The sequence below is a fragment of the Nelumbo nucifera genome, chromosome 1, assembly GCF_055504915.1.
Source record: "Nelumbo nucifera cultivar China Antique chromosome 1, China Antique-T2T, whole genome shotgun sequence".
Lineage (NCBI taxonomy): Eukaryota > Viridiplantae > Streptophyta > Magnoliopsida > Proteales > Nelumbonaceae > Nelumbo > Nelumbo nucifera.
This window is the reverse complement of record NC_142649.1, coordinates 18,069,575-18,083,157: the sequence shown is the minus strand read 5'-3', so window position 1 is coordinate 18,083,157 and position 13,583 is coordinate 18,069,575. Positions and strand designations below refer to the sequence as shown.

At 36.5% G+C, this 13,583-nt stretch overlaps 2 protein-coding genes across 2 annotated transcripts; one reads left to right on the top strand and one right to left on the bottom strand.

Moving 5' to 3' along the window:
• Positions 1-4,437: 4,437 nt before the first annotated feature.
• LOC104612137 (large ribosomal subunit protein uL6) lies at positions 4,438-7,150 on the bottom strand. Its single transcript, XM_010279460.3, has 3 exons — positions 6,701-7,150; positions 4,845-4,967; positions 4,438-4,753 (listed from the first exon to the last, which is right to left on the bottom strand). The coding sequence occupies exons 1-3, from the start codon at positions 7,070-7,072 to the stop codon at positions 4,667-4,669; spliced, it is 582 nt and encodes a 193-aa protein (XP_010277762.1). The 5' UTR covers positions 7,073-7,150; the 3' UTR covers positions 4,438-4,666.
• Positions 7,151-7,326: 176 nt separating this feature from the next.
• LOC104612140 (histone-lysine N-methyltransferase, H3 lysine-79 specific-like protein) lies at positions 7,327-12,863 on the top strand. The gene is made up of 7 exons (XM_010279461.3): positions 7,327-7,559; positions 9,705-10,096; positions 10,177-10,229; positions 10,958-10,995; positions 11,363-11,795; positions 12,112-12,411; positions 12,526-12,863. Exons 1-6 carry the CDS (start codon positions 7,495-7,497, stop codon positions 12,358-12,360), a joined length of 1,230 nt encoding a protein of 409 aa, XP_010277763.1. The 5' UTR covers positions 7,327-7,494; the 3' UTR covers positions 12,361-12,411; positions 12,526-12,863.
• The last annotated feature ends 720 nt before the right edge of the window (positions 12,864-13,583 follow it).

The following is a 13,583-nucleotide window of genomic DNA, read 5'->3' as shown; positions in this document are numbered from 1 at the left end:
AACTTCTTATTTAGTTAAGTATTTTTTTTTTTCATTTCTCTGTTAGATTTCTTATTTTTTCAAATAGTTTCCAAAGGAAAATTAAATATTTTAGTTTTACTTAACAAAAAAAATAAAAAAAAATGTAAAAAAAAAAGTCTGGCCCAATTCGACCCACACCCAAGACCCAGTCTATGGCCCAGCCCAACACGACCTCAGCCCACCCGACCCAGGCCCGCAACATGGTACGGACCCACACAGGCTTGGGCCGTGGGTCGTGTTGGGCTGACCGCTGACCCCCCTCCCCCAACTCTAAAACTTCACGTTGGATTCCGGTTAATGTCAGGTCGGTCTAACTTCTCTATGTCTAACAATCCCCCAAATGTATTTATTTCTTATACTCTAGGGAATTTATGTTTATTTAATATTAACATTATTATGTATAGAAAGATCACCATTGTCATGTTTTAGGAAAAATTGTTGACATACAATATACATGCATACACATGGGCGGATTTACATATATGTCAATGTGGGTAATTGCCCCCACCGAGATTTGAAAATTTTTTAAATAGAATAAAAAAATTATTTCTTTTTTCACAATTACCCTTAGGACCTACTTAAAATCTGAAACTGAAATAACGAGAAGTGAAATGATTCTTATATCCTCATTTTTTTTTCAATATGACAACAGACAAGTATTGCCTTGAAAACTAAAAGATATTTCAAACCATATGTTCTCTTTTCAATTTCAGGGTTGGATGCTTGGAGCGGGTAGCTAGATTGTGAAGGAGAAAATCAAGGAGATGAACCAAGTAGACTCCTAAGGATGAGACACACTTGAGGGGATCTCTCTCTTATTGTTTTACAAATTGAAACCCCCAAGTTATTTTTTTTTAATGCAAAACCGTCTTAATTAACTGTTGCTGTTTTTCGAATAGTGTTTTCTTTCTTTTTTTTTTTTAGTTTTTAGATCCTTATATTCTTGAAAATATTAGATAAAATTAGGAAAAAAGATGATTCATTTGTGAGATGCATCTATTTCTCTTAAAATGTTTAGAGTGAAAATATTTTAATTTCAATTTTTTGTTTTAAATACTTAAATGTTATTACTAAGTTTTCCAACACAAAGGGCCCGAGAATAAATCATTGTGCCTGAGAATAAATCATTTTCTTTTGTTAAAATGGAAGGAAATCAATTAGCGCATATGCTTGAGTGGAAAGGTTTGAGAGAGTTAGGGTACTTCGGCTATGCCTTGGCTAGCTGACTGGTTTTTGCTTTAACTCTCTTAGCTTTGTTGTGTAGTTTCTTTGTATTATTATTGCTTCATTTAATGAATCTTTGTTACAAAAAAATGTTATGAGCAAGCAAGGTTTAAAGTATTGACACGTATCAGCCCGTATTGGCCAGTGGGTGTATCGGGGGTCTGACCGGTTCAGGGGGTGGAAGAGCCCTAAACCGCCCCCCTGAACTGGTTGCAAAAAAAGATAAAAAAGAAAGGCATCAAAAGCTGTATCAATACAATTGATGTTATGATAATGCTTGCCACTAATCAAAGGGCCTCCTGGATGCTGGATCCACCACTGTGCATATATGTATAGATAATTTTAAGTATTAGATAAACATATAAATATATAAATAGTTGCAGTGAAAAATACATAAATATATGAATATGTACATTTGTGGATGCATAATTGCATATACATAATAATGAAGACATATACAAGTATTTACATGCATAAATACTCATTTATGTAATATTTATACATGCATATATAAAGTTAAGTCGGATTTGGACAATTTGGATTGTCAAGGTTTTGCTATTTTCTTTTGACGGTTTTGATGAATCACTAGGGTGTTCAAAACTTGGTATTGACTCGAAAGGCTATGGTGTAAGCTAAATAGGTCCAAACCAAGTTTTTTGATTGGAAAAGGGTAAATTACAAAGACCCCTTTATAGTATATGGTCAATTACAAATACCCCATGTACTTTCATTTGGGACAAAAAGACCCCCCTGAACTTTCACTTTGCAACAAAATGCCTTGAACATTAAGGAATACATTAACTTACTAAGTTGCCCACCTAGGCTTTCCTTATTCTATTTTCCCTGCTCTTTAACCCTAATTAACCAAAAATACCTCCATTTTCTCCAAATGAAACCAATTAAAATAACAAGAATTATTTCACTAGCACATTCCACTAATATGAATGTTTCTCTTCATCTTAAAATATAAAAATTATCCACTCTTTTTCCAATAAATCAAGAAAAACCAAACAAAACGACAAATTTATATCTATCAGAAAAAAACTTTTACCATTTCATTTGAATATTAAGTCTAGCCAAAAATCTACAAGGATCTATTGGAGCAATCAAGAAGGCTTCAATGTTATATTTAGAAAAAAAATAATCGAAACATAAATCAATCAAACATATAAGAAAAGGGTAATTTAGGGATTTAAACAATTTAAAATAGATGAAGGAGAATCTTTTTCCAAATTAACCGACAAAACTCTAATGAAGGGGGTATTTTCCACAAAGTGAAAGTTCAGGAGGGTCTTTGTTGCAAATGAAAGTTCAAGGGGAAATTTTTCACTGACCTCATAGTACAGGGGATCTTTGTAATTTGCCCAAAAAAAGTACTTATTTGAGACCGAGACCACATAATAAGCACTTATGCGTTTGGTAAATAAAAGCCCAATAGGTGATCTTTTAAGGAAATGAGTCCATTATGAATAAATTCAAAATTTTGCCTTTTTTTTCAAGTATTTTTTGAAAAAGTGCTTATTGTGTTTCTGACCCATCTTGACCTGTCACGTTATTTTCAAAATATCTACATGACTATACTACCCATCTTGACCTGTCATGTAATTTTTAAAATATCCATATGACTATAATACCCCAATTTGAAAGTGTCATTACTATAAGTTTGATACTCGTCTGCCTGTGTTGGTACATTTTTTTTCAGAGGAGTCGGTTTAAGGCCCGACTACCCTCTGAACCGATGACTGACCCGATAAACCCCTGGAAGGGTGTATATGATACGTATTGGCCGATACAGGCCAATACATATCAAATCTATCGATACTTTGAACCTTGGATTTATCATTTATATACATATAGAGGAAAAACTCAAATTCTGTTTCCCCAAACGCCCATAAAACGTCCAGCCAAATAATAAAACCAATACATGTTTAAAGCAGCATTTTTTCAAATAAACGTTTATAATATTCGAACCAGATAACCATGGCATACTCAGAGACACATAGGTGGGCATACTCAGACACACAAAACTTGGTGAACTCGTCAAGCAGGGTGTAAACAGACTTTTGTTGAGTTATCTAGGAGGTTAGGTGGGCAGAGTCGGAGACACAGGTAAAAGGGGAATGTGTGCATTTGAAGATGGTTATCTGGTTCTTCCAAATGACAAACTTCTCAGACTTAAAGTAACCTGGCTGAAATAGAGATTTAGCTCTATCCTGATTCCTGAGTTTGGATTGAGGATAATTAGCCGACTTGAAACTGATCAGATTTCTTCTTCAAATATCCAACTAATCAACATATAATGAAATAAATGTAGAATATATTCTCTACACAGTACCTAATATATTTGAACACTAACAATTTAACATTTTAATATCATTCTGGTTTTCCATAACAGGTAGAAGTGGCAGTTCTTTACTTCTTGTCTTCATACAAGATCATACATACATTTTTGTGGCTGGCAAGCACCCGCTAAATCAGTATTAGTCATCTAAAACAGATGCCTTTGAGAGTAGCTTTTGTTTTTTGGTAATGCCTTCGAGAGTAGCTATTGTGTGATAAATCCATAGGCTAAAAGGCTAAAAGCCTAAAAGCTAAAACAATTACTTCTACTAGGGGGAACCGGGGAGCATTTATTTAGTAAACCAAATTACATTCATAATTTCAAACCCTATTTTAGTGCTTATAGGTACTTGGAAGGAACGATTTAACAAAATCATCTCTCAAAGAAAGAGTGATTTTGGAGAGTTTGGAATTCACTAATCTAGACAAAAACTTGCATCACATTACTGATTAGTAAAACTGTAAAACTATCACCTGAAACTTCAAGCATCTCCACAGGAAATAGTGACGGATTGATTCCTCATATTCCTATAGTGATTTTTCAGGAATCAGTCTTACTAAATAGGATTTTCACAGGATTTGGATTTGGATAATCAACATATGTGGCAAATTTTTAAATTACAATGGGTAAGTCAATTCCTCCAACCAAGAATCCCCAATGTCTTCAGGCGTTTATCAGAGAGAATGATGCTAGAATTTGAACATCACACTGTACTGTGGGGAAGTAAGAGAGCATGGCAACAACGATCCTGGTTGCCACCCGTGACCCACCTTAAAGATCAGCATCAGCTTAGTCACAATAAACTACAGAAAATCTGAACCCAATGACAAATTGCATTTAGAGGCTGAACCTGAGAGAAGTAAAAGTAGCTATATATGCCAATGAGTACGACTTAAAAGAAACAACTAGAACATGATATAATTTTAAAGTCTGATTCCACAAAATTTTAAACTCCAAACAATTTGAAGATGGTGTCTCAATAAACTGAAGGAACAGACTATGGAGCAACCAAAAGAAAAAACAACTAACCAGCCTCTCCATTAAAAAAATCAACTGAAACTAAGAGCTATAGCTAATCAATCACTCATCTTCAGCAATTGCTCCCTTCTCGCTTACATAGATACCATCAAGGAACTTCCTTATATCCTTGTTCTTTACATGGCATTTCTGTTATAAAAAACCAGAAATAATTGTTTCAGCACATCAACATAAATAAAGAGGACGGGAAATATGGACACAGACAGAGAAAAGGAAGTACCTGGTTGATCAAGGCAGCTGACCGTGAGACTAGTTCAATATCATTCCCATCCAATACGAGCTCATCCTTCACCTTCTCAGACCTAACAATGCTTACACCTTCAAGCATATCCACCTTACGAACCTGAAGCATCATAAACATATACATCATCAACTGATATCCTTCATCTAAAATATAATTGCGTCTCAAAAGGGCATGTAAACAAAACTAGTGCTACTGCCTCGAGAACCTAATGATAGAGAAGGTGAAGGATGTATTTGTCCTTAAGGCTCAGTTTGGAAGGGGTACAAGTACAAATACGTAAAGTGCAAAACCTTGTATTTTACATTTATTTGTCCAAACTGAGGCCCAAGTGACAAAGGGTACATACAAAATGAAACCTTGACAAGCAAATAATGTCTTCCGTTAGCTAAACATTTCAAGAAAAATCATACACTGGTTATGCTGATACCATAAAAGACAAATGCATGCCCTGACTATCAAATAACTAATCAAACCAATTGTCCTAATGGGTACAATTTTAAAGCCTTCATGAGAATTGCAATGCAGAACAGCAACCCTCAACAATAATCAATATCCCTAACTGATCAATTATTTGAAGACAGTACAATAATACATAAACATATGATGGAATGAAATTTTCGAGCAGAAACGATTAGTAAATATCCAATAGCAATGTATTCTAAGTCAGCAAGATGTGATTCTTAATCCTATCACCTGCACCCTCATTAGCAAGGTGGATTTTTCCATGTTTGAGGGCAGTCTAATCAGCAAGTCGTTATACTTGTTATCTTAACAATTTCATTCCTTTTTTTTGTTTAGGTTCTATTCTAATAAATTAAATATGTACTAGAAATAACACTTTCTTACTGTTGGTGTAACTCTGACTTCTAGACAATGAGATTGATAAACATCAACCAAATAAGAAGGTAGAAAATTTCAAGGTTCAACACTTCTCAACAGAGCCTTATCCCCATTATATGCATTCAACTAGTTGAAGTTCGGCAACAGCAAGTAAATAGGATACGATATTGTTGGTAACAACAGATTGATGTTGTCATGTTGATAAGCATTTGATCCGATAGATAACACATAATACGCATTAATTCAAGTGTAAGAGCAAAAGATATTAGTACACTCAACACAAGCATTCTTATCATTTCAATCCTGCTCTTCTAAGCCCATGAAATAAATACCATGTTCTTCAAAACTCAAAAGCACCTTAGAGTGCGGGAAAACAAAAATGCCCATCTCATAATACCAAGGAGTCAACATCAAGTAAGTGGCAATTCTGAACTATAAGAAAATATTGCAGAAGGGTACAAGAAAAATGAGTTACATCAATCAAGTAGAACGATAGAATCAAGTACATATATAGCTCTTATTAAGCAAACTTCCTCTTTAGGCTTGATTTGGAAGGGGTACAAATACAAATATGTAGAGTGCAAAACCTTATATTTTGTATGTATTTGTACTGTCCATATTTGTATTTGTACTCCTTCCAAACTGAGCCTTAAGAATTATTTAAAGAACAAATAGAATGGAAAATGCAAAACCAGTATTCCACTACCAGGAATCATTATTTATTATTCATTTAGTTCAAGAGAAACAAACAAACAATCTACCCCAAAAATCGAGGCTTCAAAATGTTCACTTGGCTGCAGAAAAATTACAGAACTGACATGGAAAAAGGAAAATAAGGTGGAAATAAAGAAGAAAAACATTATACCTCCGTGCATTTGAAAATAATACTAATAATAAGTGCAAACAATAGAGTTACAGAGCACAAAGACAATAGAATCTCACGAAAAATAAAAGAGGAAGGCGACGAGTTAACCCGTTATAATGTGTATTACCTTCTTCTCACCAAGGAAGTTACGGATCTCGATGCTCTTGCTGCCATTGGTGATGCTGGCATTGATGGGGAAGTGAGCATAGACGAATCTCATCTTGTATCGGTATCCCTTGGTGACGCCCTTGATGAGATTCTCGACGTGGCTGATGGCCGTCCGAATGGCCGCGGTGGTCTTCCTCGAGCCGAACCAGGCGTCGATCTTAAGCTTCCTCTTCCCCGACTCATCCTTGATGAGCTGGAAATCCAAGTTAAGGTGCTTGAAGTTCCTGCAGAGCTTTCCTCGGGGGCCCTCCACCTCGATCATCTTCGCCTTCACCTTGACCTTCACCCCATCAGGGATGTCCATCGTCTCCGAAGACAAGATGGTCTTCATTTTTCCGCCTTCGCTCCTCCTCTCTGCGTAACAGGGTTTAGGGATCGGCAGAGCAGAGACGCACAACAAGAAAGAAAACCCTAGACGTTGTTATAAATAGGCTGCCAACGGACTCCGAAACCCGGTACCCAATTCGACTTCCGATCCGATTGTCCCGGATTCGGATTTTACAACTTGCATCCGATTACCCGCCTGATATTTCAAAGATGGACCCAGTTCACCCTTACATAATCTTTTTTTGGTGGGATATCATACACCAAAGAATTACACCAGATTTTCCATTGCCTTCTTTTTTTATCTGGTCGAAAGACAAAGCACCAGAAAGAATTCCTCCAAAATTCCATCATCCTCGACAGAGTGCCATTATCTTAGCAATGGGAGTTAAAATCGTCGAATAGTTTCGCTTTGATGTTTGTGTGCAAATGACTCTACAAACAACTCTTCATGTTGTGAATCAAGCCATCCCTGAATTGCCATTCCCTCGCCTGTAAGTTTCTGCGTCTCACTCTTCACAGTCTAGTGCTTCCTTCTCTGCGTCTTAGCTTCAGATTTCTGTTTTTGTTTTCGAGGGTAAGTTTTATTTTCGGGAGATGTTGCTTATTTAGTTATATTTGCTACAAGTCTCGTGAGCTCACTCGTCTCCTGAAATGGGTGGCCCTGAAAAGTTTTTTTTTTTTTTTTTTTTTTTTTCTGTACTTCTTCAAGACATTGGGAAACTTTTCTTCAGATTAGTGAATAATCCATCATTTCAGTGGCTTGTTTTCTTGTTTCTGTTACTTCCCTTCTCCTTTTTGGTGGGGTGGAAGAATGTAATTGAGTATGGTCAGGATTCATCAATGGAATTGCTTAACTACCCAATGCAATGTGTTTTCTAATTGTTGGGGGTGTAGAATTGTACCTTTAATCCATCCAGGTTCTTAAAATCTTCTTCGTGGTAGCCTATCTTTTTTGATCGATTACTTAGTGTGGATTATAATTGTTTAGAAATTAGAAACGACATAGGATATCGTCTAATGTCAAAATTATCAAAAAAAAAAAAAAATCGCCCAATTTTAGACAAGAGAAATTCTCCTTTATTAAAGCTCAGCCAGAGTTGATGAGAATTGGACGTGAGTTGAAATGGTTCTGGGATTTCAGTATCGTGTTCAATCTGCATATTTAATTAATTGAAGAAGTAAGGGAACTTAGTTCCCTCTTTACATTTGTGAATATAATGGCATAGTTGGCATGTGATATACATGGAGGCTAGTGGAACTCGATGTTTGACAACTCCATCTCATGTGTTCTATGCTTAAACTTATCATAATCACGATCTTATGATTGTATAAACTATCCTGCTTTAGCATTAATGACATTTTGAGGGGGTGTAATGTGGTGACTTCTAAGTCAACTAAAAGAAACTACGGTTCTTTTTCCTTGGTCCCCTCCTCAAGTGAGCTTTGTAAAACTCAATTTTGATGATTGTAGCTTGGGATATCCAGGAACATCTGGTATTAGGGAAGTAATTAGAAACATAGATGGTGAAATATTGCTAATCTACCTTGGTCCAATTGGGATAGAGCTTCAATACGACCAAAGTTATATTCATTACTGAAAATTTATGGCAACTCCCAAATGGTGATAGGCTGAATTGGAGAAGAGCTCTCTATTCCTTGGCTGCATCTCTACACCATTAGAGATGCAAAGTTCCTGGCATTCAGGCTGAATACCTGGATTCATAGGTCAACAAATTTGGTGTCTGACTAGAGCAATCTATATTGGGAACCTGCACTTGGGGGTAGGTAAATTGTAAATATGGTAATATGGCTCGTTTTGTTAGAGGTTGCTAGCTGCTAGTAGCATAGAACTGCTTTTCATTTATCATTTTACTTTCCTTTTCCCTTTATACAATTATACTGATGTTTAAAAAGGCCATCGCCCAATGTTGGTCCAGATATCTAGGGTCTTGGGAGGGTTATATGGATCTGTTTCTGATAAAGAAATGATTTTTTGAGTTATCTCATTTTTATTGACAACTCAACTGAATGAACAATTATTGAATTTATGGTTACTGATTTGATTAGCAGTTCTTTTGATATTTATTTGTTCAACTTGTGTTCGCGTAAACTTGTCAAATGCCAAAATATTGTTCCAGTGAATCTCTTCAGTTTCATTTCCTCCATAAAGATGATTGGATGTTGAAAATTTACTGCTGATATGTAAGTAGCTTCATAATTTTATGATTCTTGTGTCAGTCTGTCCAACTTGAGGCCATAGTAACAATTGGAATGTTTATGGTGATATGCATATATACCACATATTCTATTTTATGCATATGCACTGTGTATGGACACACAAAAATATCTATCCTTGTGTATACACATGTATTTGCATGCATACACATTTGCACATCCTTTTGAATAGATAAGATTACTGTAAATAAGAGAAAGCATATTTTTGAAAAGATAAGGTTACTACAAATGCAGTTTTGTTTTTTTTTTCGTTTTTAAGATGTTTGGCATATCCTTTTTTACTATCTTATCACTGGAGCAAATGATGATAGTTTGTATTAATGGAAATGCATCTGACTTCTGCATTTTTCAGCCAGTAGGTTTTTGATTCCAAACTTACATTTCAATTGTGTACTGAACAGTCTGTTGGGGCCACCTCCACATGCTTACTTGGTGGAGGGTGCACAGTACCCATCAATTGCAATGCAGTCAAATAATCAAACAGCTTTTATGAAGAACATATATTGCACATATGCATCTGTTAATTACTCCCAGAGAGTGCACTCTGCTGGAATGTTGCAACTCAGCCTTGGTGCAAGAGAGGCTTCTGAGATTGGGAAACATCTTCTACCACAACCAAATACAGGCCTGCCATTAAAGAAGATATTCAATGAGGGCATTCAGGTTGATAGTGACTCAACCTCTGTAGGTAGCATTAACAATGAAAGTCACAAGGAAACCCAAAGAAGAAGAAAGATAGGGCTAGCAAACAAAGGGAGAATACCATGGAACAAAGGCCGGAAACATACTGCTGGTAAAGTCATAGTCTAGCTCCTATGTTAGAGTTTAATTGTTCATTTTGTTAATGCTTGAGGTACTGTCTTTTCCTTTCAGAGACCCGTGAGCTGATCAGGCAGAGAACTATAGAAGCTTTGAGAGATCCTAAGGTGAAGTCATGTAAGAATGAGTTGGTTCTGCGATGTTGTTCAACAAATATTATTGGTGGATGTAGGTGAAACTATGTCAAATAATAGGTCTATCTTTTATTTTATCTGCTTACAAATATTGCCTACCTGAATGTAGAAATGACTATGCAAGCCCATGCCGTTATTTCAAGGACAGTTTTAGACCAAAAAGATGATATCATGCTTATCCTCAATTTATACACATTGTGGTAGCTGTGGCAGCCCATAATGGGTCAACATATTTCTTCATATCACTCGCTTTCCTATGGAAAATGTTTCTATAAAAAAATCACTGCCAGATGCCAAGAGGTGTGTACATTTGCAATCTTGCTTATTTGAAAAAAAAAATCAAGAAGCTTTAAGGGATATTTTTTATTGGGAAAAGTTTGATACAAGTTGGGAGTATGGTGGCATGGATTAGTATATTATAAACATAACTTATTCAGGATGTTCCCTTATCAAAATGGATGGTCTGAATCTACAATGCCAGACAGTAAACAAAGTAAATCAAAGTAAATAATGGATAAATTGACAAACAGCAAACAAAATTTAACTCTTGTTCTCTACTTTGTTATTCTTCACCTTGTATGAGGTATTACAGAGCTGGTAAATAGCATCCCTTGCTCCTTTGTGCATTGAGCCTCATGCTTCTTCCCTCCCCCCAAAGGAAAAAGGAAGCCTAATTTGTTTTTTTTTTTCATAATTTTCAGGTGAGAAAGAAGATGTCTGAATATCCACATGCTCATAGGTATGCTCTCCTCCATCAAAGATCTGAAATACTGATGTTGATAGGTCAGTTGAAGACCTTCAACCTAATTTGCTTCACCCTTTAAGTCGATTCATGACTCAACCAAATCAAGCCACTTCTATGTCTATTAGGCAAACAAATCAGCTGACTGGGCCAGACGTGCACTTTTAGAAGCAGAAGCAATACTTGTGTCATATTCTATGGAAAAATTGTGGTTGGCTATTAATCAAAAAGTTGGGAGAGTTGATTTTGGACAACAAATCATTGAACTTTTTTTTTTCTTTGGTGGGCAGCAGTGGGCTGGTGAAGTGAAAATGGGTCTTTTCATTCTTGGGTTGAAGAACTGATACTCAATTTTCTCTTGCAGTGAGTTGAGCAAGGCAAGAATAGGCCGTGCACTGAGAAGGGTTTGGGCGAAGCGCTTGAAATGGACACGTTTAAAAGAGAAATTCTATTTAAAATGGGAAGAAAGCATAGCAGAAGCAGCAAGAAGTGGTGGAGATGACCAACAAGAACTAGATTGGGATAGCTATGACAAGATAAAAGCAGAGATGGCTAACCAGCAGCTTCAGTGGGCTGCAGACAAGGCAAAGGCAAGGGAGCTTGCAAAACTAAGAGCAGAGAGAGCAGCAAAGGCAAGAGCAGAAAAGATGGAAAGGCTTGCCCAAAAGAGAAAAGAGAGGGATCTGAAGCCAAAGGCTAGAGAACAAACACAAAAAAAGATCCAGAGAAAATCAAAGGAGGAGAAAGAAGAGTTGGCTATTTCAAAGGAGTTAAAGCTCAAGGAGAGACTGACCAAGGTTAGGTCAACAGAGACATTTCTTATCCAAATTATTTAAGTTGAAAATCTTAGTAAGTGAATTTGTATATGCCGAAAGGTGGGGGATCTTTGATGGATCCTTCATGGTTGATCTCCTATGCCACAAGATGGTACAATATATTCTGGATACTTTTCATATTTTCTGTTTACTAAGCACTCTGCCCAGTTGTGTTGTTATTGCCATTAAGCTCATTTGAACTAATATGCTTGGTTCTTTCTGTCCCTCATAAAAATATATGCATGCATGTACCAATCTTTTGTTTTACTGATACTATTACCTGTTTGTGGGGAACCAGATTCACAAAAAGAAGTCCATGGATGCTAAAATCTCCATGCAAAGGAATATGGTGAATGGTCATCATCCAACTATTGAGAAATTGGATCTTGAGTTTATAAGAAGAGAGAAAATGCGAAGAGCAGTTTCACTTGCAGATCAAATCCGGGCTGCCAAAAGCAAAAGGGTGGAATGTGTAGCAGGGGAAGCAGTCACAAACTCTGTGGTTCATCCTCCAGTTACTTGGCAGAAGGGAGAAAAGGATGTTTAGTTTGGTTTCCCAACATTTGTTGAAACATGTCACGAAAGATGGCACAGTGAGGTAGGAGGTTGTTCAACTAATATTTACTTTTTATGCTCTTGTACTCTCTGCCTTGTTCCATGGTTTAGCCTCTTGATAATTCTCCCTGTTCTGCTCATCTTTTGTCTTGATAAGGTATGGTGGAACCTGTGTTCTCATGGTAAGGAGATCTCAACAAAGCAAGCTCACGATTAACAGTGGTTGTTCTCCAAGATCACTTGATATGTGAGATCAAATAAACCTATGCTAACTCTTTATTATGAGAGCATATTTATGTTCCATTAACTACAAGCTGCATTTGTTGTTCCTGTATATCCTTGATCATGTTTCCAAACTTGATGAGCCATGTAAAGTTGAAGAACTCCTACTTCATGTTGTACAAGATGAATTTAATCAGTTCATGGAGATCAAAAACAATTTCCATATTTTTACATAAATTGCACCTTCCCAATAGTTGGGATTTGGGAAAACTATATTGGATTTAGTTGCATCTCTTTCAGTTGGTGTTATTGGTGTGTGTGTGTATACATACTCGGAAGAGAAATAGAGATCTGTAGAGTATTTCTTGATGCCACCTGTAGAATACATCATGCCACTCAAAGACCCAACTGTTTGGACTAGAGATCAATTAGACCAAGTCCAGGGCCTGGTCCTACCTTTTCTTTCAAACCAAAAACAGCCAACGAGAAACGTCCATTGTCAAGAAGAGAAGTTTCTTCTATTAACGATTTAACATCACTTTCAAAAGCTTCCATGTAGTGATCGAAAATGTGAAAAATCCTTCTGATTTCAGGTGTTTAACTCGTATAATAGTAATTTTGGTAGACGACAAACCGGACCAATAGCAAGTTAGCAACCAAATCTGGCTGAGTGGCTGCGGCCTTGGGCTTTTCCGTATGGGCAGCAGCCTAGAAACAACATGGTCCGAGAGGTTAATCCATGCTCATTAACGGTTTACGAAACCCAACGGTCTATTATCTCACCAGCAATTGACGACTTTTCCATTCAAGTCTTCCTATTCTTCTATAAATAGAAGATTTAATACCACGTGGTATTCCATGTTAAATTGTTAATAGCGGTAGCCGGAAAGAAGCCTTTAAAAGAGAAATGTTAACTATTGGTTTTGTTTATCGAACTACTGAATAGAACTACAGATACTGCGGCAGTGGGTCTGGGGTCTCTGTTTCGAAATC